The following is a 26,290-nucleotide window of genomic DNA, read 5'->3' as shown; positions in this document are numbered from 1 at the left end:
TTTTAAAATATGAATATCCCTGTAAAAGATTTTATAAATACTCTGACAGAAAATGGAAAAATCCACATTAAAATCATAAAAGGAATTTACATAAAATGTAAAGACAATGTACATCCCATCCTGACATGTACTAATTAATTGTCTCTGAAGAATACTTAACTTTTTTGTAATAGCAAGAAAACGAATAAACTGCTATGCCCAGGTTTAAAAGCTCTAGTTAGAGGGGCTGAAGAAATGGTACAAAGCAAGGGTGCTTGCCTTGCCTGAGCCGAACTGGGTTCGATCCCCAACATCCCATTTGGTCCCCAATCTTCGCCAGGAGTAATCCTGCGCAGGGCTTGGAGTAACCCAAGTATACCAGGTGTAGCCCAAAAACCAATACAATAAAAATTTTAAAAAAGGGGAAGCTCAACATAGATATTTAGAGAAGCCTGACAATTATTAGAAAAATATTACCAAAGGGAATTAAATCTTGGCTCAAAGGAACATAAATATGTTGCTATTTATTAAAAGTGAATTTTATAAACAACAGACATGAGTATGATAAAAAATAATGTATTAAAAATATACTAAATTTATGAAAAGTCAAGTTAACAACCCTTCTGACTGACTCAGAGTGACAACTAAATATTAGGTGATATAGGCAAAGTCCCTGTCATCCCATTATTCATCGATTTGTTTGAGCGGGCACAGTAACGTCTCTCAATATGAGACTTATTGTTACTGTTTTCGGCATATCCAATATGCCACGGGTAGCTTGCCAGGCTCTGCCGTGCGGGGCATGATACTCTCGGTAGCTTGCCGGGCTCTCTGAGAGGGGCAGAGAAACCGAACACAGGTTGGCTGCGTGAAAGGAGAACGCCCTACTGGAGTGATAGGCAAAGTATCTTTGGTATACCTTGTTTTACTTAAGAGTACTCTGAACAGGAATATTATACTATATAACATGATAAACTGTAGCATACAAATTTGTAGTTTACAAAATGGCAGCACTCTTGTCAAATCTAGGAATTAAAAACCTAAAACATCATTTTTAAGGGTCGAAGCAATAGTACAGTGGGTAGGGCATTTTGATCCCTGGCATCCCACAGCCCCAGCACAGCTAGGAGTAATTCCTGAGTGCAGAGCCAGGAGTACCCCTGAGCATCGCTCGATGTGATCCAAAAAGAAAAACAAGCAAACAAAAAACCAACTTAAGTCTAATGCATTTCTGAAGTTAGATTTCCATAAAGAATTCAAAGCAACTTTAAAAATAAGATGCCTACAAATTCACAGTAAGTACACAGAATAAACATCAAGGTTTCAGAGGTTTGTAAAAATAGAAAAATCAGAATGTCTAGAGAATACAACAGGGATATACAATTACAAAGTTCATATTAATCTGCAAAAAATATTTCTACTATGTCAGAAAGGGTAGGAGGAACACTTTTCCTACAATATACTCTAAAAGGTTTCAAATATGGGTCAGAAAGATAGTAGTTAATAAGGACTTCCCTTCATGTGGCTCACCCATGTTTGATCCCCAGTACTACATATGAACCCCTGCAGCAGTGACCCATGAGCACTGAGTCATGAATAAGCCTTAACAGCTATGTGTGGCACGAAAACTATTAAATAAATTTAAAACACATCATTTTCAAATATAACAGTATCAAAGGGGATAAAGCTCTAACTATATCACTGCATCACTCTCATCCCGATGCTCATCGATTTGCTCAAGCGGGCACCAGTAACCTCTCCGTTGTGAGACTTGTTGTTACTGTTTTTGGCATATCGAATACGTCACGGATAGCTTGCCAGGCTCTGCCATGTGGCAATAAAAGCTCTAACATAACTTGAAAAATTCATGGTGAGTCATGGTAATAAAAAACATGAAGGAAGGAAAGCAACATCATCTGAAGCTCTGACAGGGATAAGTAGCATACTAACCAAAATAAAAGTATTTAAGTGCTATACTAAACCAATTTTTAAACTATCTTGAAAATTTCAGCATGGCATACTATCTTAGCATCATGTCAGTAAGGACAAAAGGACTAGGCTGAAAATTTAAAATTGGGTGTGGGCCCAAGAATAGTAGAAATAAGTACTAGGAGGTTGACTCCATGGCTTGGAGGCTGGTCTCTCACTCTGGGCAAGTCAGAGAAGGGAACACCAAGTAAAATGTGGTCAAAGGTCATGTGGGGGAGGGATGGCGCGTGCCAAATGTAGACTAGAGACTGAACGCAATGGCTGCTCAACACCTTTATTGCAAACCACAACACCTAATCAGAGAGAGAGAACGAAAGGGAATACCCTGCCATAGTAGCAGTTTGGGGTGGGGGGAGACGGGACTGGGGAGGGTGGGAGGGACGCTGGGTTTACTGGTAGTGGAGAATGGGCACTGGTGAAGGGATGGGTTCTTGAACTTTGTATGGCGGAAACATGAGCACAAAAATGTATAAATCTGTAACTGTACCCTCACGGTGATTCACTAATTAAAAATTTAAAAAAATAAATAAATAAAATAAAATTGGGTGTGGGAACTGGAGTAGGGAAGTAGGGATAGGGAATGCATTAATTCTGGTTAGCCCCAATAAAAATACATTGCCTTCAAAGAACACTTCTACTGAGCCAGGAAGAGCATACCTGGCTGAGTTCGTGCAAACTTTGCATGCAGGAAATCCAAGTTTGATCCCTAGAATCCTTGACTCCCCACCAGCCTCAGCCAGGAATGACCCCTAGCACAGAGCCGAGAGCTATCCCTAAGCACTCTGGTCATGGCTCCCAAATCAAAACTAAATAAATAAAAAACACTTTTGATATACTGGGACTCTGCTGGTAGTATTAGTCATATGCTTTCTTCACCTAAGAATTTTTTCTGAAACACATTTGGAAGCAGGAAGTGGAGGATGGGGGTTTGGGCCACACATGGCTTGCTTATGGCTTTTGAGCTGAGGAATCACTCCTGAGAGGCCTGGGACCAGATGTGTTGCTGAGCAACTTACCCACTGTATGATCTCTCTGGTCTGCTGAAATAGTATTCTTGACGTCCATTTTTTTTTGCACTTAAATTAAGCTGTGCCTACTTTTAATGCTTAAACCATTTAAAACTATTTGCTACTACTGATGATTAAAAGACACAAAATCTTAATGGTTCTAAATACATCTCATATTAAAAGTCACTCATTAACATTACATAAAACATCATATAACCTAAGTATTCCAGGTGAAAAAGGAACATACATAAATGATCTGTATTTTTTTTAAAGGGATGTCATATTGTAGTTATATTGCACTGAATCACAGACATATTATATGAGGTGTCAAATTATTAGTTTACTTTTCTAAGCAGGGCTTCACAGGAACTTCCCTGTACAGGACTCACATAAGCTATTACACAGCTATGAGCTGCCATATCAGTACATGGTATCAGCTAGTAGTCTAATGAGGAAAAAGTCTAATGATAACTAAAAGCAGTTATCATCACTACACTATGACTCTAAGGTTCTACAGGCAGAGAACTAGTGTTACAAAGACAGAACAATGCTGTCAAGGTAAAGTTCTCTTGGTATCTATATTGAGTGACTTTTTCACAATCTGAGTACCATGAGAGAATATTAAATGTTAAGATATATTCAAAATAACTTGTGAGAATATACATATTTATAGAAAGAGATGACAGAGGCATATAATGATGATAATTCATTTATAAAACAAATTCTTTAAAATTAACAAACTTGGGCTGGTGAGAGAGGATAGCAGGGAAGGCACTTGCCTGGCAAGTGGCTGCCCTGGGTTTGGTGTACACATAGTTCATACTATATAAAGCTTCCACAACAAAAAAGTAAAATATAATGTATAAAATGGAGATAGTGTAAAACATACTTCTACCTTTTAGATCAAAAAGCCAAGGCCTTGGGGCTGGAGCGATAGCACAGCGGGTAGGGCGTTTGCCTTGCAGGCGGCCAACCTGGGTTCGATTCCCAGCATCTCATATGGTCCCCCGAGCAACGCCAGGAGTAATTCCTGAGTGCATGAGCCAGGAGTGACCCCTGTGCATCGCCGAGTGTGGCCCCAAAAAGAAAAAAAAAGCCAAGGCCTTAATACTTGTAATATCACTGCCCCACATTCTAAATAATTAAAACTGTAAATGATTCTCTGAACAAGGACTATATATATCCAATCAAGTAAATTCTAAATAAATGCATAGTTGTTGAATTTCATTTCACTGTTTAATAAAGGAAGTAGCTCTGCATATAAATAATCTGGTTATATATTCAGTATATGCTTTTCATCAAACCTGCCTTAAGTATCTCAAAACGCACAATAATTTCAAAGAAGTTTAAATTTAAACTTTTCAATAGTTAAAAAATTTTCAATAAGACTCAGATTAGTAATATGCGTAGTTTATTTCATTTTATAAGGATAACATATATGCCAGTGAAACAGCTCAAAGTGCATGCTTTGCATACTTCGGACCCCAGGTTTATCCATGAGCATTGGTAGAAGTGGTTTCAGCTGTCACTAGCATTCTGTAGTCTGACTTCTTTTTGGAGTTGGAAATAGAAATGTTTATTGGAAAGTAGAAAAGGAAGGAAACACCACACTGAGGAGGAATTTAGTATAGACTAAACTCTATAGCTTGACAATTCCATAACTTGAATCCACAATTCTTTTTTTTTTTAAATTTTCATGAATCACTGGGAGATATAGTTACAGACTTGTAAGCTTTTGGGATTACATTTCAATCAAACAATGTTCGAGTCCCCCTCCCTCTACCAGTGCCCATTCTCTACCACCAATGTTTCCAGTGTTCCTCCCACAACCCCCAACCCTTCCCACCCCCTGCCTCTGTGGCAGATACATCCCCTCTTGCTCTGTCTCTCCTTTTGGGTGTTATGATTTGCAATAAAGGTACTAAGCAGTCAAAAAAAAAAAAAAAGAAGTCGTTTCAGAACACCACTGGATGTGGCCCCAAAACAAAACAATATGTTAACATTATGGCTATGTTCAGAGCAACTTTCAGAATTACATACATGAATACAGATGAAATGACATAAAATACATGATTTGCCTCAAAAAGATCTGGTGGCAGAGAAGACAGAAATGAAACACAAGTGATCACTGGGTAACTGCAGAAGATGGTGAAAGGTACAAGAAAGATCTCTATTGTCATTTACTGCTTAATTCAAAGGGCTAAAAAAGAAAATTTATTTTTAGTGTTTTTCCACTATTTTAGTATAAGAGCTATATAAATCATCTGTTTTGTATAGCTGCCAATCAAGGGACAAATACAGACATTAATTTACAGATACAAGAAAGTATAATTATGACCAGAAACTGATTTTGTCAAATGTATACTCCTTCCAAATAAGTACTGCATTTTGTAGTTGATTAACTAAACAAAATGAAAATTTCAATTATTACTTATTGAATTTAAGGAAACCTATAAAACAGGCTTAATAAAAAACATACCTGTGGACTGTGAAGATCTGTGGTCAGCATGATAATTGAATAAGCCAAAACATATGCAGTATCTGCACTAGCAAAAAGGGTTTGTCTGGAAAAACAAATGTATCATGTTATGGTCATTCACTGTTTTTCAGTTTTATTTAGTCACTTCAAGTTCCCTATCACTTTTAATATTCTTTCTCAAGATTTATGTTCAACCCCATATCACAATCTTTTAAGAGTTGTTTTGTAGCTTGCAGATAGATCTTAGACAGTAAGTTCCTCGAGTGTAAGGGTTTATGAGTCACTTGATGCTCCCTAGCACAGTATCCAAGATATAGCTAGCAAACAATAAATAGCTGAATATAAAGCTTGCTTACCCTTGGTTGCATTCCAGGTATCTTGCAGCAAATTTTTCCATTAATCGATCAATTTTCTGAGCTTCCCCTGGAAGACGGAATCCTTCCAAAAACATGCGAAGGGCTGAAACAAAGTCCTTTCCCGAAAAGTCATGTTGGTCCACATATGCATACATGACTTCTTTGTTAAATTTATCATTATCTCCCAGGAATTCACCTACTTGTGTCTGAATAACAAAAGACAGAAAACGATATTCTAATGCAATGCTACATGTATCATACAGCTCTGAAAAACAGTAGAAAAATCTGTAAGACTCACAAGTTCTGACTTGAAGATTTCATTGTATTAAGCATAAAGCTGTATGTTAAACAAACTGAATGTGTTTAATTCACTTCCAAATTGGGAAAATTAAAAAACAAATTTAAGAATAGATTATTTTAAGCTTTATTTACATACATGTTGAGAGTATTTTAAATGGGCAACAATATATATAATTCACTATTTATACTTTTGTGGTATCACACCAGTGCAGTATTGGGGACTAAAACTGGGTTCATGTTTCATTAAACTTCAGTTTTTCTTCTTCCTGGGAGGGGGAGTGCCAAGGGACAGGAGTGGTAGCCACCAACGGTGCTTGAGCTTGAGGGACCATGTGGTGCTGGAAATCAAACTGGGACTGGGCTATTCACATGCCAGGCAAATGCCTTAACCCCTTTACTATCTCTCCAGCCCCGATTTTAATTTTTCTTAATGAGTGTACACCTGGCAGAACTTGGGCCAGCAATACTGGAGTGAGGGGTCCATGTGGTACTGGGGAGCAAATTCAATGCCTGTTATATGTAAGGCAATGTGCTTTACCTCTTGAGTTATCTCTCTGGCCCCATGTATTACTAGCTTTAAAAGGAATAATATAAAATATCTCACAGAATTATTTTTCCTGAAAGTTGGGTATGTAGCTAAGTGGTAAAGGACTTGCCTTGCAATATGTGTGGCCCTGGATTCAATACTAAGCAGGAGGGGAAAATTTTTTTTCTAAGGCAGAATAGAATAAAATAGCATTCTTACAGAGTCTAATCTTTCCTCTTGATGTAAAAACTGGGCAATATCTTCAGGTGTAGTACCAAGCATTCCTTGTTCCTGGAGGTACTGTATTCCTCTCTTTGGTTTCTTATTAAATCTAGATGAAATTGAAGTTAATAGAAACATTAGAAATAGAAAACCATGTACATTCCTTAGAAAGATCTTAAGTAAATTTTTCTTGTTGTTTTGTTTTCTGGGCCACACTTGGAAATGCTCAGAGCTGACTCCTGGCTCTGCACTCAGGAATCTTATAACAACATGCATAAACTTCCTTAATTAAAGAACCAAAATGCTGAAAATAGGTACTTAAGTATTTTCCAAACAGCGTATGTTAAGAAATGATTTTTTTTTATTAAAAAAAATTTTGGTGTTTTTTTTTGCCACATCTAGAGATGCTCAGGAGACACTCCTAGCCCTGGCAGTGCTTAGGGAACCATATAGATGCTGGGGTTTGAAACTGGATCACGTGCAAAGCAAGCACCTTACCGAAGTACTATTTCTGTACTATTTCTCCATCCCCAGAAATGCTTTAAATTGTAATTAGTAAACCAAGTACTCTAATCCAAGTAATATTTTAAGTTTACAGTAGCTACACTTGTGGAGAAAGATCATTTTACTCAAAAACAAGCGCATTTTTCCTTTATAGCATCTTTTTGAAGGACGAGACTGTATTAAGAGGAAGAAAAGCAGAAAGGTAGTATTCAGACAGAAACAGGCTGGGTACCACAGAGTTTAGTACGTAAATTGAATTCATATAATTCATCTGGTAAAAAAAACAAGTTGAAAGGGAAAGTTATCAACATAAAAATTGAGAAACAAAAAAGTATAGTCCAAATGACATCTGCACTTATATGTTCATCACGGCACTATTTACAATAGCCAGAATCTGGAAAAAACCCGAGTGCCCAAGAACAGATGACTGGTTAAAGAAACTTTGGTACATCTATACAATGGAATACTATGCAGCTGTTAGAAAAGATGAAGTCATGAACTTTGCACGTAAGTGGATCAACATGGAAAGTATCATGCTAAGTGAAATGAGTCAGAAAAAGAGGGACAGACATAGAAAGATTGCACTCATCTGTGGAATATAAAATAACAGAGTAGGAGACTAACACCCAAGAATAGTAGTATATAATACAAGGAGGTTGGCTCCATGGCTTGGAAGCTGGCCTCGCATGCTGGGGGAAAGGCAGCCTGGATAGAGAAGGAAATACCAAGTAAAATGTGGTTGGGGATCCCACGTGAGAAGAGAGATGTGTGCTGAAAGCAGACTATAGACTGAACATGATGGCCACTCAATACCCCTATTGCAAACCACAACACCCCAAAACAGAGAGAACAAAATGGAATACCCTGCCACAGAGGCGGGATGGGGTAGCGGGGGACGGGATTGAAGGGTGGGAGGGATACTGGATTCATTGGTGGAGAATGGACACTGGTGGAGGGATGGGTTCTCGAACATTGTATGAGGGAAACACAAGCACGAAGATGGGTAAATCTGTAACTGTACCCTCACGGTGACTCACTTATTAAAAAATAAAAAAAATTGAGATCACTTTTTATTACTTCATTGGCTTGATAGTAAGAATAGTATGTTAATAACCCAACTACCATATGTGACTGATTCCATCAATGAGCAATGTGAAACTGAGCCAATGATATTTATCAACAGTATTAAAATATGGTCCAAATAATTAAATATGATTGTAAAGATCTGTTTGACCTACACTTCAATGAGTAAGGAGACATTAGAGCTACACTCCATTTTGCTCAATGAAAGGTGGTAATAAGAATATACCAAATCTGAAAATATAACAAATCTGAAAATAAAGAAGACTAATACTGAGGAATGGTAACATTTCTTCTTAAAATTGACACTCACAAATCTATCCCTTGTTCTATAATTTCTTTTTGTTGCTTTAGGACCTCAAATTGTTCTGGATTATCAGTTCCAGACATCTGCGTACTGTAGCTGCCTATCCCTGATGATGATGTTGACTCCAGAGAATTTAAACTTCCGTATCGGTTTATTGTCTCAGGGTGTTTGATTTCACTGGTTTCTTGCTCTGAGGGCTTTTCTTGACCTGTAAGTAGAAAACTAATACAGTAAATTATTCCAGTAAGGAAAAATCAAATATAAGTAAAACAGAAATATATATATCTGTATACATATTACATATCTCAAATTAAGGTAAGCTGTTCCAATGTTGTTCAGACATCATTTAATTGAATTTAAAAATTAGGACTTATAACAATAAACACTGATCTAGAACACAATAAATCAATATACATCCAAACATCCAAAGTGTACATTAGAAAGAGTTCTTTCTGAAGTTTCAGTATTATCAACTGGATTTTTTTTTTCTTTTTATGCCACACTCTGCAGTGCTCAGGGCTTACACGTCTTTGCACTCAGTGATCCCTCCTGGCACTGCTCAGGTAACCATAAGGGGTGAAGGGAATCAAACCCAGGTCCGCTGCATGGAAGGCAAGCACCCTACCTATTGTACTATTGCTCCAGCATGCATCCCCTGAATTTCTGCTCTGCTCATGTCTCTTGAGGAATTCTTTTCCCTCAAACACTATTGCTAAAGGCAACACTTAAAAAATCTTGTGGCTATGGATGTAATTGTATAGCCACTGAGAAAATGTAATTTTCAAACATGGCCGAATAATTACATTTTCTTAAAAAAAAAAAACACCTTGTGTTTAGGACCAAGGATATAGCTCAGTGGTAGAACATTTGTCTTACACATATGAGAACCTGTGGCCAGTTCCCAGAACCAAACACACAAAAGAATTTTAAAGATACTGGCTTTTATCCTAACTATCCTGTAGGGCTAGGGACACAGTATAGGGACTAAGTTTCAGTCTCCTTCACCACAAAGAGTGACCCGTGACCACAGAGTCAGGTACAGCCTGTGAATACCACTAAGCGTGGTCCCAAACCTCAAGCTTTCCCAAAAGATGGCCATAGCTCTGGGGCTGCAGAGATGACTCCAAAGGTTAGAATGCCCAGCTTCACATGCACACAGAAGCCCTAGGTTTACTGTTTAGTGCGTCATAGTGTTCTTTCCACCACATACCATGAGCCTTAGCACTGCCCCCCCAACCAAACAACAACAAAAGCTATATACATGTGTGCTTCAAATTTTATGCTACAAAGTAATCCTAGGAAGGCGTAACTGGAAGAAGTCTGGAGAGCTAAGTTAAAAATTCATTATTTGTAAGTAAATTATTTAACTTAGAAAATATTTCAACGGTTAAATGAATAGTGATATCAAGAACCTGGATTAGAGGGGGCTGGAGCAATAGCGCAGCCGGTAGGGCGTTTGCCTTGCACTCGGCCGACCCAGGTTTGATTCCCAGCATCCCATATGGTCCCCTGAGCACCGCCAGGAGTGGTTCCTGAATGCAGAGCCAGGAGTAACCCCTGTGCATCGCCAGGTGTGACCCATAAAGAAAGAAAAAAAAAACACCTGGATTAGAGCTTGATTAGAACAGTGGGCAGGACACTTGCATTTCATGCGGCCAACCCAGGGTTTGATCCCAACACCATATTGTCCCCTGAGCATCGCCAGGAGTGACCCCTACCACCCTGGGCAGGGTCCCAAAACAAAAACCAAAAATAGAAACTGAATTAAACTTTCCTCCAAGAAATTATATTTGTAGGGGCCAGAGAGACAGTACAGCAGGCAAGACACTGGCCGACTCGGTTCAATCCCTGGTATTGTATATGGTTCCCCGAGTACGAATAGGAGTGATTCCTGAATGCAGTGTCAGAAATAAGCCCCGAACACTACTGGGTGTGGCCCAAAACAAAACAAACCAAACCAAAGAACTACTTGTTTAAAATAATAACTAAAACTCAAAATGTTTTCTTAGATAATTTAGACCAATAATTAAAACTCAAAATGTTCCTTTTAGCTAGGTTGCTGCAGCCTCCATAACTGAACTCAGCTGTATCTGAGGCCCACACCTTATATCCTCTGCATGCTGCTCCACCCTCCCAGATGAGATTAATCTCCAGTCATTGGCCCAATCTGGAATGGGAGGCAGATCCCCTGCCTTCCCGGTAGGTCTCAGCAGCCTCAACACTTGACCTAACACTTGATCTCTGCCATATGAAAGGGCCCACTCCACAGGTTTTGGCAGTCATGCAACAAAATTCAGCAGCAAAATTCACACTGCTCAGTTATATTTTTTTATCACTGCCGAAAAAAGGAGACCAAAGGAAAAGTGTAACTCTCCATCTAATTAACCAGTTTTCCAGAACATGTAACTACTGACTTACCCTCAGCACAGCAGAGACAATGAAAACAAATGGGGAATACTCAGAAGTCCACCAAGTTCAGAGTGAAAACAGTACTAGAGATGGCACAATCAATAACAACCAGCTCTGTAATTCCGCAGAAAATGGCTTTAGTGACTCCATGGTGAGAATATTTAATGAGCTCAAAGAAACCATAGCACAGGTAGTCAGCAAAGCACAAGATATGAGAGCCAAAAATGAGAAGACTGTAAGCAGAAATAGTGATATATTAAAAAAAAAAAAACCAAGCTCCGAACATCTAACAACAGCTGAGGAAAAGATGGAGGTGCTCCATGATGAGATGGAGGAAACCACCAAAAAACAACAGAAGATGGAAAAAAGTCTGAAAAGAACTGAATAGCATACCAGAGAAACATGGGATAAATTCAAGAGAAACAATGTAAGAATCATCGGCATGCCTGAGGATCAGGAATGAGAATTTAATGAAGAACCGATAAAGAAACCTAAGTTAAGAATTTCTGAGAGTTATCTGAATCCATAAGGTACATGGAGGAAAAGATAGAGGAACTCTTCATGACACTGAGCTAAAGGCATCTTTAAAGATGAACCAATACTGATCCAGCAAGTGGAAGCAAAGATTAACAAGTGAAACTATGTTAAGCTAAGAAGTTTCTGCACCTCAAAAGAAGTAGTGACCAAGATAAAAAGACAGTACACGGAATGGGAAAAAATATTTACCCAACACCTATCTGATATGGGGTTAATATCCAAGACATATGAGGCACTGGTAGAACTTTCTAAGAAAAACACCTCCAGCCCCACCAAAACATGAGGAGAAATGAACAGAAACTTTCTCAAAGAAGAAATATAAATGGCCAAAGGGCACACGAGAAAGTTCTACATTACTAATAATCAGGGAGATGCAAATCAAAACAACAATGAAATATTACCTTGCTCCAGAGACTGGCACTCATCGAAAAGAATAAGAACAATCAGTGCTGGTATGGATGCGGGAGAAAGAGAATCCCATTCACTGTTGCTAATTGGCCCAGCCTTTTTGGAAGAGGCATTCCTCAAAAAACTAGAAATTGAGCTACTAGAAATAATACCACTTCTGGGAATAAACCCCAAGGCTGCAAAACTTCACAGCAGAAATGACATCTGCACTTGTATGTTCACTGCAGCACTCTTCACAATAGCCAGAATCTGGAAACAACCCAAGTGCCCCAGAACAGATGACTGGTTAATGAAATTATGGTACATATACACATTGGAATACTATACAGCTATTAGAGAAAAAATGAAGTCATAAAATTTGCTTATAAATAGATGGAAATGGAGAGTATCATGCTAAGTGAAGGAAGTCTGAAGGAGGACAGACATAGAATGACTACACTCATTTGTGAGATATTAACAAAAAAAAGAAACAAACAAACAAAACATAGGAAGAGACAAGGACAGTAGAAACAAGGGTCAGGGCAAATGGTCCACAATTGGAAGCTTGCCTCAAGGGCTGGGGGAGAGGGTAGTTGGACAGAGAAGGGACCATTATGATAATAGTTGGAAGGGTTGCTCCAGATTGGAAATGTATGCTGAAAGCGGGCAAATGACCAAACATAATGCCCAAAGGAGGGGGGAGGGAGGGAGAGTGAGAGAGTGAAGAGAGAGAGAGAGAGAGAGAGAGAGAGAGAGAGAGAGAGAGAGAGAGAGAGAGAGAGAGACAGAGAGAGAGAGACAGAGAGAGAGAGAGAGAGAGAACCTGCCATAGAGGGACAGGCTGGTGGTATGTAGTGGGGGGTGGGGGGTGGGGGGGAATGGCAGGAAGGATACTGTTAATATTGATAATGGGAACTGTACACTGGTAGAGGGGTAGAGGGATGGGTTTTGGAACACTGTCATGACTGAAAATCATGAAAGCTTTGTAACTCACAGTGACAAGATAATTCAATTAAAAAAAATTTCTGAGAGTTGAGTGAAACAGGCAACAAAATACAAGAAGACCAAAGAATTCCATCAACCCTGACCACTTTAAGATACATTTTGCTTAGAATGACAAGTCAGAGACAGAGACAAAATATTCAAAGCAGCGAGATCAAACAAAGGAGCTTACATACAAAGTAAAGCCTTTAAGCTTCACAGAAACTATCAAATTAGACTCTAAGAGGCAGAAGAGAATAGAGGGATATAGTAGAAAAACTCAGTGAAATGAACACCTCACCTAGAATACTCTATCAAGCTAGATTATCATTCAGATCTGAAGGGAAAATACAGAGCTTCATGGACAGGAAACAGCTTAGGGAATTCACAGTCTTGAAGCCAGTTCTGCAAGAAGAGCTAAACAAGTTTCTTTCTCTAAAGGACCAGTCTGGTTCAATGTCTATGGAAAGCAACGTGGTGGTTTCTCAAAAGATAAAAAAAAAAAAAGAAACTGAAAACCGAAACAAAACAAGGAATAGACTGCCATACGATCCAGCAATACTCCTTTTTGGCATTTATCCCAAAAGCACAAAAACATTAATTTGAAGCATTAGTTAACATTTAATTACTGTTTACACCTATGTTCATTGCTGTTGAAACATTAATTAATGTTCACACTTATGTTCATTGCTGCACTTAGAACAAAAGCCAAGATATAAAGATAACCAAAATGCCCAATTACAGATAAATGAATCAAGAAGTTGTGGTATATATACACAACAGAGTATTATGCGGCTCTAATGAAGAACAAAATCATGCAAATTTGCAGCATAGAACTAAAAGATATCAAACTTGGCGAAGTCATTCAGAATGAAAGATACAAAATGACCTCTCTCACATGTGGAACTGGAGCAAAGCACAGCAGGTAGGGCCCTTGCCTTGTACACAGCAGACCTAAATTCAATCTTCAGCACCCCATATGGACGTTGAGCACCACCAGTAGAAATTCCTGAGCGAAGAGCCAGAGTAACCCCAAAGCACTGTTGGGTGTGGCCCCCATACCAAAACATTAAAAATTAAGGGGAAAAAAGATATGCAACAAGGTAGCAACAAAGATTCAAAGTTAACATAACAGGGGAACTGATTCAAACAACTGAGCTGGGTTGAATGAGAGAAAGGGGGGTTGGGGGGCTTAGGGGGAAGAAGAGGGCACACTGGTAATGGGTGTGGTGCTGGAATTATGTCCATGAGAAGCCATTATTTTTTTTAAATTTAAATTTATTTTTTAACTAGTGAGTCACAGTGAGAGTACAATTACAGATTCACACATTTTTGTGCTTGTTTTTCCCTCATGCAATGTTTGAGAGCCCATCCCTCCACCAGTGTCCATTCTCCACCACCAATGAACCCAGTATCCCTCCCACCCCACCTCTGTGGCGGGGCATTCCAATTTGATATCTCTCTTTCCTTTTGGGTGTTGTGGTTGGCAATAGGGGTACTGAGTGGTCATCCTGTTCAGTCCATGAGAAACAATTATTAATAGCATTGTAAACCAAAGAAAGTTTTTAAAAAGATAGACAAACTTGTCAGCACATAGCACTAAATACAGCACTCACTCATGGCGCTCATGGGTGCCCTCTAGACAGGTATATTTCTCCTAGCTTGCTAAGGAATTGTATACATTTTCAATAACAAATTAATGTCTCATTTATACTGAACGTTCTATGATCAGGTTTTTTTTATATCCAGAGATCTTTTTACAAGGTTTTACTTATCAATGCAGACATTTTAGTATTTGTAATATTTCCTAATGTAAAGCCAATATTCCCTTTGTTAAGGTAAAACACACTTTGCACTTTCATAGGCCTATTCAGACTTTTCCCTTTAAGTTTTCTTAATTCTTTTCACACTTACAAAATTTTACATATGTAGGATTTACCTACTTTATGTAAACCCTGATATACAGCAGCAAAGAATACCCCATAATTCTTTGCTACTGTGTTTAAATTTATATACCTCTTAAAAATTTAGTTTTCAAAAAACTAAATACTTTATCATGCTATCATTGATTTACAATTTTGTGGAATTCCAGGAGACTAGTTCTACTCATCTATATGTGTGCAGGTGTCACCAACTCCACAAATACACCTAAAAGATGTTTTATTTCCCATATGTGAGATTTTTTAAAATACCAACAACAACATAGTAAGAGAATAACAAATGGTCAGTTAGTAGAACTGAAGATTTTTGTGTATAAAACTGAGCTTACACTAGTGGGAATAAGAGGTTGGTAGGGGCCCCTGGGACACTGGTGGAGGGAAGCAGGCTCTGTGGTAATGGGTCTGATATTGGAAATATGTATGCATAAGAAGTGTGATTAAAAGTTTAACAGTATTATGTAGCACTGTAGCACTGTCATCTCATTGTTCATCAATTTGCTGGAGCAGGCACCAGTAACGTCTCCATTGTGAGACTTCTTGTTACTGTTTTTGGCACGCCGAATACACCACGGGTAGCTTGCCAGGCTCTGCTGTGCAGGCAAGATACTTTCGGTAGCTTGCCGGGCTCTCCTACAGGGACAAAGGAATCAAACCTGGGTTGGCCTCATGCAAGACAAACGCCCTACCTGCTGTGCTATAGTACAGGGCATTTGCCTTGCAGGCAGCCGACCTGGGTTTAATCCCCAGCATCCTACATGGTTCCCTGAGCACTGCCAGGAAAATTCATGAGTGCAAAGACAAGAGTAACCCCTGTGCATCACTGGGTGTGATCCAAAAAGAAAAAAAAAAAAAACCAAAAAACCAAAAAACCAACACTGAAACCAAAAAACAAACAATATTATGTAAGCCTGAAATCCAATCAAGAACAGCTTTGTAAGGGTCTATCTCAGTGATTCAATAGAAAAGTTAAAAAAAAAAATTAACAGTATTCTAAATCTCAGTACCTCAATAAAACTGATTTAAAGAAAAAGTTATCTTACCAAGAGTTGTCTGAGAGTTAGGATTCACATACTGATCTTTGCTCCATTCAACCATACACTTCAAAATGGATACTAAACATTCTAATCCTTTTTTCCGAAGGCTCAATTCCTACAAAACAATTCAAGAACAACAACAATAAAAAACTGAACTTAATCAATGGCTGAATAAATAGCAATACTATTACACTTAAAAAAAAAAGCTGAGAAAAATACCAGGCAGTATTTTTCTTTACAAATAAAACTTATAGTTTTATTTATAAACTTCTTACCTGAACATTACTCATACCAAGTTCTTGACTGCCCCGACCTTGGGCAATTTTTGAAAGATCATTCACTAGTCTTTCAAATATATTTGCTGCATTTAAGTCACAATCATAATTTACATAAATATCTACCACACTCTGAGCATCTGTAATAAAGAGATGTATTCGTTTTAACCAAAAGCATTTAGTACAGAACTATATTTGATATTTTAAATATCTCATAGTAAGAAAGAGATAAGATACCTGCACAAATCCTTGTCAACGTCTGTATAACCATCCATTTGTGGTCAAATGAACTGGTAGAAGTTTCCAAAATATATAAGAAAATTTCTTTAAAGAACACCTGTGATCAGGAAAAAACAGCTGCTTAAAATATTGCTTGGGGGAGGGAGCACTAGAATAGTGGGTAGGGCACTTGCCTTGCACATGGCCAACCTGGCGGCTGATCCTCAGCACCCCATATGGTTCCTGAGGCCCCACCAGGAGTGATCCTGAGCACAAAGCCAGGAGCACGCCCTCCACATCACTGGGTGTGGCCCAAAATCCAAGAGAAAAAAATAGTTTGGGGGTGGGGATGGAGTGATAGTACAACAAATAGGTCATATACCTTGTACACAGCAGACCTGGGTTCCATCCCATGTGGTATCTGCCTAACTCCTAAGCCTGCCAGGAATCATCCCTGATTATAGAGTCGGAAGTAAGCCCTGAGCACTGCTGGGTAATGGCCCCAAACCAAAAAACATAAACAACTGAGAAAATTGTTTTTAATTCATTCACATAAGTAATCACCTTATAAATATTCTAAAACTATAAAAAAAGAAATTAGGATCCAGAGTCTGCTGAACTTCAATTCCTTTAGAGTTTCATCTCTGAAATATCAAGGCTGAAATAACTTGTATGAGTGACTTAACCCACCTCCTGCCATAGGAGTACATTATTAATCTTGCTTAGTGTCACTATGCTGCTACAAATGAAATCTCTAAAAATTTAGGAGTTCCTCTGAGTGATCTTTCTTGAACATATTTATAAAACACAACTTATACTTTATTTTTGCTCTGAACTTAAACTATACTCATTACCAGTAATATATTTCAAATATTATAGTACTGTGCTAACAAACCTAATTGTTCCTAATTTAAATTCACTGTAACTGTAATCTACATTTTAGTAGTCACCTATACTGTGTGACTACTAAAAAAATATAACTACTTTTCACTGTTTCGATACCAAATAGTGTCAATTATAAAGGAATTATTCAAGGTATTAAAATTAATTCAAATTCAATAAACTTTAGATTCAAATTAGATAGGAAGAAGAGATTGTGACTTTAGATGAGATGACTAAAAAGAAGCTCAAAACCAATTAAGTCAATAGATGTTAAGAATTCAGAAAAGCTATTTGTAATATGACAATGATCTTCACTCTAACAGAGTTAGATACTCTAGTAATGTGCTTTGTTTTCCAAAATTCAGTTAATTTCTATTACTTGCTTAATGTCAGTATTTTTTTTGGTTTTTGTTTGTTTGTTTGGGGGCCATATCTGGTGGTACTGAGAGGTAACTCCTTACTCTGCACTCAGGGATCACTCCTGATGGTGCTCAGGGGACCATATGGGATGCCAGGGATCAAACCTGAGTCAGCTGCATGCAAGGCAAGCACCTTCCCCACTGCATTATCTGTCTGGCCCAATGTCACTAATTCTTATAAGACTCTAAGCTCTGAAAGATCAGGGACCAGGTCTAGCATTAGTTCTACACTGCATAGCACACAGTTGGCATTCAATGGGTACCTAAGACCATAAGCCCCAGTCCCTAAAACCTATGGGGTGATACCTTGGAATGCTACCACAGACTCAAGAAGCGTGCCGCGAGAATTTCTATAGGAAAACTAAGAGTTTTATAGATTGCTGACTACCTCACAAGATGCTCAGTTTTGATTATACCATAACACAACCTATTTAATTACATCATCATCTTTGCAAACTTAGATTTAGTAGTTGGTATGATTAAAAACAAAATAAGACAAGTTTGGGTGAAAATCTGTGAAAAATAGGACATGAGGCTGGGAATGCCCAATTTGACCCCATAATCTGAAAGGCTGTGTGCATTGTCCAATAGGTGCATTTATTCCAGAGTCAATAGCTGAGATTATTTAAGAATGAAATAAGACACTTTTTTCTTTCAATTTGCATACATTTAAAAATACTGTAGGGGCTGGAGCAATAGCCCAGTGGGTAGGGCGTTTGCCCTGCAAATGCCCGACCCGGGTTTGATTCCCAGCATCCCATATGGTCCCCTTTTGGGAGACCAGGGGTAATTCCTGAGCACAGAGCCAGGAGTAACCCCTGTGTATTGCCGGGTGTGACCCAAAAAGCAAAAATAATAATAATAATAATAATAATGTATATAACACTTATCAGTATTTATTAATAAGTTTTCTAAACCTAACGCAAACTTCTATTTCTATAGGTACAGATAACACAATGAAAGAAGCATTGTAACTAGAAACTCAAATGATTCTATAAATTAAGAAAGTTTAGAACTCTGATTTATGGAAATGAATAAATAAAATTACCTTGGAGAAAAAGGGAGCACTAGTCTGTGGGTTATCAAGCTGCACTAATAAGTAAAAGTTACAATAATCCATGCCTATCAAAAATCATGCTACCAAAAATTACTAAGAGAGGAAAGTTTTTGAAAATTAATCTATAATGTACACAGAGTAATACTATCATAAGTACTTTGTTTTCACTTAATATTTTCTTGAAAAGTTGTTATGTAAAATGTATTTTTCTTAAATAAGTTAATATTTCTAAACATTAAGAATTGGACTTAATGTTTACTTACTTACTGCTGGGCCACCATTTGTGGCACCAAACAAACAAAAATTGACCAGCAATTGCCAGGGATTGAATCCTGATAGGATGCAAGCAAGACGAGTGCCCTACCTGCTGTACTATCTCTCTGGCTCCATCTTGTATTATTTTAAAACACATAAAATAAACTTCTAAAATTTGGCAACATAGTATCTGTATTATTTCCAATCTGAAAATACTGTCCACATTTACAAACTGTTCACTTTATCAATGCCTTATTCAGTGCTGTTCCTATAACAAAGTTTTACATGAGTTGTAACAGATATACAAGAACATTAACAATAAAGACTATATAAACAATAAAGACTATATAAGCCATCTCAAAATTCTGGGAAAGCTATTTCTGCTATGAGCTAATGAATAAAGCTTTGAATTGGAATATAAAATGAAAATGTTGAAATATTTTAGATATCAAGTAAAAAATATGAAGGTAAATACTGGCTAGCAATGGGGTTGGAGAGATAATAGAGCAAGTAGAGTGCTTACCTTGCATGCACAAGACCCGGGTTCAATCCCCAGCACCTTATATAGTTCCCTGAGCCTCATTAGCAGTGATCCCTGAGCACAGAGCCAGGAATAGGCCCTGAGTACTGCTGGACCACTATGTGTGGTCCCAAACAAGCAAAAATTGGCCAGCAACAAAAAAAATGAGTATTTCTAAAATATATAATGTCTCAAGCAATACATCTCAACAAATGACAAGTTGGAAAAGACAATCTTTAATCATTAAAACAAAAAACACTATTACACAATCCTGAATTCTTCTCAAAATTAAAATAAAAGACCAAGAATTGATATACCTGCATGGTATGTGCAGGTTAGAAAATTTCTTAATTAAATTTTGGTATGTCTTTGGAAATATTTTAGAATTACCTATTACTCTAATTTCTAAAGATTTTTGTAGAAAACTTTAGGAATATGGTATAGTTGCAAAAAAGAATACAAGCATAAATTAAATTTTCCAATGTTCTAAAATATACCAACACTTTCAGTTAGTATTTAAAGTGCCAAAAACTTGTAACACAGCATATATTTAAAACAAAGAAGACACAGAATAAATTTAGTTAATATCATATCCACTATTATTTCATAGTGTGAAAGTTAATGTAAGGAAGAAATCCAGGCTGCTAAAATCATTGATACAATTAGTATAAATTTCTAAAAGCCATGTGATATTTCTTAATTTTATTTTGCATCCTTTGAACTTAATTAGTACTTAATAGACATATGTGTGTTCATTGGGTAAATGAATAAAAGGAATTTGTAGCTTTAAAATACTAAAAAACTTGCCATAGTATTATGAATCTGACTTAATATGAATCAAATGAAATATATAACAATGAACAAGTGCAGAACATACCTCAATCTGCATCTTCAAGTGTGTCTTGAAATTTGACAATAACGTAAGAAATATGGAAAGAGAAAGTTCAAAAACCTCTGGAACAGAAGAGACTCCATTTTTTGAAAGTGCAACACACAGATACTGCTTAATAGCATTAATAAACATCTCATTTGTCCTGAAAACAGGTCCTGCATTCTGCAGAATGGATAGAAGCAACTGCAATGAAAGAATCTTGGATCGTAACTCATGAGACCTAAAATGTGAAAAAGAAGGCACAGTATGTGGAGAAGTTTAGCATTATGGTAATAATAGGTTACTGCAAAGATATTTCCTGGTAAGTAATTTCACAAACTTAAATGGAGAGGAAAAAACTCTACAATTTAAAAAGTACAATGCATGAATAAGTTTAGCCACTAATAATGGGTAGTTCTACTGAGGTTCTTCTTGTGTCATAGAATTTCACAAAATTTTAAAATGCAAAAACAATCATTCATATGCATCAACCTCTTGTTCCTTTAAATAAGAATAAAGAATTTAAAGATTTATGCCTTGTTCCTTTCTTTGACAAATTTTATTTCACCTTTAGAAACCACCATTAATACTATATATTTAATATCTAATGATTCCAAGGTACTCATCCTAATTATGTTACTCAAAAATCCTAAACCCTAATAAGCAGTTTCAGCTATAATTACAAGTAATAGCACTAATTCAAGCTTTCTTTTACAGTAACCACCATATAAAGATTTTTTTTTTATCTTTTGCGAAATATATACTGAGGCTTTTAGAATATATATGTCTTGACAGCATACTTCTTGATTCTAAATATTTTTACAATGAAAAGGTACAAATAATTTTCAGTAAGTTCTTTGGGGGTTACCCAAGCAGTGCTCAAGGAGACCAGGAGCCACTGCGCTTAAAGTTGGCCATCCAAAGCTGACATGATGTAGAGCTGCTCAGGGCACCCTCGCAGTGCTGTGTGGCATCCCGGGCTACATACACCAGCAGCACTTAAAAATGGGAGGTTGGGGATTGGTATGTACATATGCATATGAAGCTGGACTTTGACCTTGGGTCCTGGCACATGTAGAGCATGATCCCCTGACCACTGAGTTGTCCTCCTTGCCCCCTTGGTCTAGTTTTATTTGGTAGGGGTGACATCTAGCAGTGCTCAAGGTTTCCTCCTGATTCTGCACTCAGGGATCACTACTGGCAGGCACTGGGGACCAGATGAGGTGCCAGGGATTGAACCCAGGTCAGTTGCATGCAGGGCAAGCACCCTACCCACTGTACTATCTCTTTGGTCCTCTCCTTGGCTTAATTTAATATTACCCCCGATGAATATACGGTGCCTTACAGGTAAGTATCCAGCATTTTAGTGATCAGGTTTCAGATTTTTCTTCTAAGTAACACAGACATTTTTCAACCAATCAAAGGAGATCAATCCTAGATAGTTCCAGACAAATCTCCAGAAGGGAAACATCCTCAAAACGTTTTGGCAGCTGGTTCTTCTATTTTCCTAAATACTATATTAAGTCACATTTACACATCAAGCTAAACTACATTATATTAAACTGTGTTAACTTCATTATTACTGATTTTCACCTTTAAAAAATTCAGAGAAAAAGGTTAGCTCTTGCCTTACATGCTGACCCCAGTTTAATTCCTGGAGCATGGTCCCAGGTTCACATGGTCACCTATATTTAATAGGAGACCAAATCCCTACACCCCTAATATTATGGCTCTATCAAGTAATCTAAGAGTAAGACTAAAATGTACATTTAATTTCATGGAGTGGTTATCACAAAAAGTATTAATGTCTTTCAAATAAAACAGAAATCAATACTATCAGGGTTCACTAAGAGCAAAGTCCTATTTTTGCCAATTTTAGAGAAAACGTAAAACATGTTCATAAATTTATAAGGTAAAATTAAATTTAAATTATCTGCCCTGTTATGCCAAGTGAAACTGAAATAAAACATAAATACATACTTCTGTGTTTAAGAATTATAAAACGTGCAAACTAGAAAAATAATAAGAGGTAATGCAAGTAATTTTTTAAAACAATACTTTCCAAAATAATTATTAAAAAAAATAAATCAGGGGCTAGAGTGATAGTGCAATGGGTAGGGCATATGTCTAGCACACAGCCAACCCAAGTCTAATCTTCAGCATCATTCCATATGGACCCCTGAGCAGTGCTGGTTATGACTCAGGAAACAAAAATCAATTAACAACAACAAAAGATAAATCACATTAGAAACAACCTTTAAAAGCCTTAACAAAAACTCCCTTTGCTCAATTCCTGTAATTATTAAAACCTACAGCTTACCATCTCTAATATGACTTGCTTCGGAGGGGATTTTTTTTGTGCTTGTTTGGTTTTGGTTTTTAGGCCTCAAATGGCAATGTTCAGAACTTACTCTGGGTCTGCAATCAGGAATTACTCCTGCGGGAACATATGGGGTGCCAGGGATCAAACCTGGGTTAGCTGCATGCAATCGTCCTGCCCACTATAATATCACTTTGGATAATCTAACATGAGTTTTTATATTAAGTATATTTCTATAAAGTAGATTTGTATTAAGTAAATTTTGTATTAAGTATATGAGTTTTGTATTGTATTAACTATAATGTTCTTTGCAACCACAATGTCAACAAAATGCCTTGTACAGAACCTGTGCTCAAAATGAAGAATTCATGCAGTCATTTAAACATAAATATTCTTCTCGTACAAGGCATTGGCTGGAGCGATAGCACAGCGGTAGGGTATTTGCCTTTCACGAGACTTACCCGTGTTCGATTCCTCCACCCCTGTCAGAGAGCCCGGCAAGCTACCAAGAGCATCATGCCCACACGGCAGAGCCTGGCAAGCTACCCGTGGCGTATTGGATATGCCAAAAACAGTAACAATAAGTCTCACAGTGAGAGACATTATTAGTGCCCGCTCAAACAAATCGATGAGCAACGGGATGACAGTGACAGTGACAGTACAAGGCATTAATTCATGAAGAAAGGACCAAATAATTGTCCAAATGACAAATCATGGTTTTGAAAGGCAGGAAATATCAGTCAACAGTTTTTTATGGTATTATCTCCAAATTATGATTTAAAGTAAATTTAAAGGACATGTCCTGGATCATGAACTTGGGGCAAGACCAAGATTTAGACACAAAAAGAAAAGGAATAACCTAACTCCAAATGTCTAGCACACAGCCAACCCAAGTCTAATCTATGTTCATTTATTTTCTCAAAATAAAAAACAAAAACAAAAAACAACATTCAGGATAAAAACCTAAATGCTCCTTAGGGAAAAATTAAGTGTCCATGAGTGAAAATTTTCATTTCCTATATGCAATTTCAACATTTAATGATACTGATGGTCAAGAGAATCCTTTCTTCTTCACACAAATTTTCTAAAATTTGGTTTAAGTCCCTTGGTAGAGTAATATATTAGCTCACATTGTTCCTCTTAATACTCTATATTAATGTAACATATATTACTTGACATTAATATTACAATATAAGAATTGTATCTCTCAAGAGCCAGAGAGAGAATATAGGACTTAAGGCACCTGCCTTGCACGCAGCCAACCCAGGTTTGATCTCCAGCACAACAAGGCTTTTGATCTCTAGCCCTGTGCCACTACTACTACAGTACCCTCATTTCTGTTCCTAAGCCCTAGCTGGTTCATCCCATTCCTGTTTCTTCACATTCACAACACCTTCATAATCTCAGTCCTGTTGTCCAATATTATGCTTTAATTGAGTATTACTAATTTTCTTGGTTTGCCTCTTTATATACCACCCAGCCACTGGCCTTCCTCTGAATTACTTCACCTGACATGATACCCTCAAATTCCAACCTAGTTTTAGTGAAAGGCAAGATTTCATCTTAAAGCTAAGTAATATTCTATTATGCCTATATAACACAACTTCTTTATCCACTCATTCAATATCTGTGGATTTGGGTTGTGTCAACATCTTGGCTATTGCAAACATCCCTGCAATGAATTTTAGTGTGCACATTTACCTTTTCAAATTAGGATGCTCTTTGGATTCCTTGGATAGATGAAAGAGGAACTGAGGACTGGGTCACATAGGAGTTCTATCTTCAATCTTTGAAATATTTCCATACTTTTTTCCATAGAGACTAAACCAACAGCAAATGAAGCTTTCTTTTTTTCACCACATCCTCACCAGCATTGATGGTTTCTGGACTTTTTGATAAGGGTCATTCTCACTAGTATGAGATAATATCTCAATGTTGTTTTTATAATAATGATGAAAATGTGTTCAGATGCCTGCTGGGTTTTCTCATCTTCTGTGAGGAAATTTCTATTCAGCACTTCTCCCCGTTTAAAATGGGTTCTCATTTTTGGTGTTTTGTTATTGTTGTTGCATTGTACCTTTCCTAACTTAGCTATTATTACTTGTTATCAGATATATGGTGTGTGAATACTTTCTCCCACTCAATAGAGTATCTTTTTAACTGTATTTTCTTTTAGAGTACAGAAACAGTTTAGAATTAACTCATTTTTTTTAGTTTTTTAAAATTTGTTTTCTTTAGAGTCAAAAATTGATGATGTCTCTGAGGTAAAAATCCTGGGGAGTTCTGCCTATGTTTTTCTTACTATATTTTATGAAACTGGGTCTTGTATCAGCGGATTAGCTTCTATTACAATTGTCAAGATTTATTTCTCTTAGGTTTTACCACCTCTTTACTTACAGTTTTCAGAAGTCTAATATGAGGCAGGAAAGCAAGGGTACAGTAGCTATAAGGTAGCTTATAACACTGAATTCATTCAATCATCTGATACTTAAGTACCTAACTGTATACCAAGCAAAATTATATAATGCTTTCTATATGCTTTGAGAAATATGTAATCTTATAGTAAATTTAAAACTTGAAAAAACTGCATTTGTCAGGCAGAATGTTTAAGAACTTACTTTGGATCCGGTGGACCATCTGACAGTGGTTTCATTGACAGTTTACACAATGACCTGAATACTAGAAAGGCATCCTTTTGTAAAATGTGGGAAAACTTAGCACCAGGTGAAGGTCCTGAAGAATTTCCAGATTCCTAAATTAACACAGACTATGTAAATAAACAGACAGCTGACAATATACATAATTTCAATTTTTATGAATTGTATTAAATTTGATAATTGATAAGGTTCTCTATCTCAACTATCAAAAAGGAAACCAAATAAAAAATGTTTTTTGTAATATGACATGCTATTCTAGCCCTAGCAGTAACTTAACATTTTGTCACCAAATGTTCTAAAATTTACCCAATTCAGGGGCCAGAGCAATAGTACAGTGGGTAAGGCGCTTGCCTCACATGCAGCAGACCCAGGTTTAATCCCCAGCATCCCATATGGTCCCATGAGCATCTCCAGGAGTAATTACTGAGTGCAACCCCTGAGCATTTTCAGGTGAGGCCCCAAAACAAACAAAAAGGAATTTACCTAATTCATACTACCACACACAAAAATTCAGCACATCATGTCCTAATAAAATACTTCATATAAAAGCTTAAATTATAATTTGCAATTTTACATTTTTCTCCTTACACAGTCATACAATATACTTAAGACATGAAGTATGTCAAGGCAATGACAAGGTCATTAAATCCAAGAAAACGTACCATGTGTATGAGTTAGTAATATCTTTATCAAAAATGATATAAGTAAAAAACAAAATACAGAGTAGGGAGTGATGAGGAGGGTCTAGCAGTAGCCTATTATCGCTTCCATTGTAGTT

At 37.1% G+C, this 26,290-nt stretch overlaps 1 protein-coding gene across 1 annotated transcript in view; it reads right to left on the bottom strand.

Annotated features, from left to right (window-relative positions):
* The window catches only part of ARFGEF1 (ADP ribosylation factor guanine nucleotide exchange factor 1), a 123,886-nt gene that overhangs the window by 51,195 nt on the left and 46,401 nt on the right, over positions 1-26,290 (bottom strand). The window contains exons 9-17 of the mRNA XM_055127761.1: positions 25,474-25,607; positions 20,542-20,776; positions 16,550-16,649; positions 16,313-16,452; positions 16,044-16,152; positions 8,756-8,957; positions 6,856-6,967; positions 5,811-6,016; positions 5,455-5,539 (exon numbers count right to left, since the gene is read on the bottom strand). Of these exons, the coding sequence (XP_054983736.1) occupies positions 5,455-5,539; positions 5,811-6,016; positions 6,856-6,967; positions 8,756-8,957; positions 16,044-16,152; positions 16,313-16,452; positions 16,550-16,649; positions 20,542-20,776; positions 25,474-25,607 (1,323 nt within the window). The remainder of the gene's footprint in view (positions 1-5,454; positions 5,540-5,810; positions 6,017-6,855; positions 6,968-8,755; positions 8,958-16,043; positions 16,153-16,312; positions 16,453-16,549; positions 16,650-20,541; positions 20,777-25,473; positions 25,608-26,290) is intronic.

Source organism: Sorex araneus, chromosome 2, assembly GCF_027595985.1.
Source record: "Sorex araneus isolate mSorAra2 chromosome 2, mSorAra2.pri, whole genome shotgun sequence".
Taxonomy (NCBI): Eukaryota; Metazoa; Chordata; class Mammalia; order Eulipotyphla; family Soricidae; genus Sorex; species Sorex araneus.
Note: the sequence above shows the minus strand (reverse complement) of the source record. Positions and strands in the feature narration are given on the sequence as shown.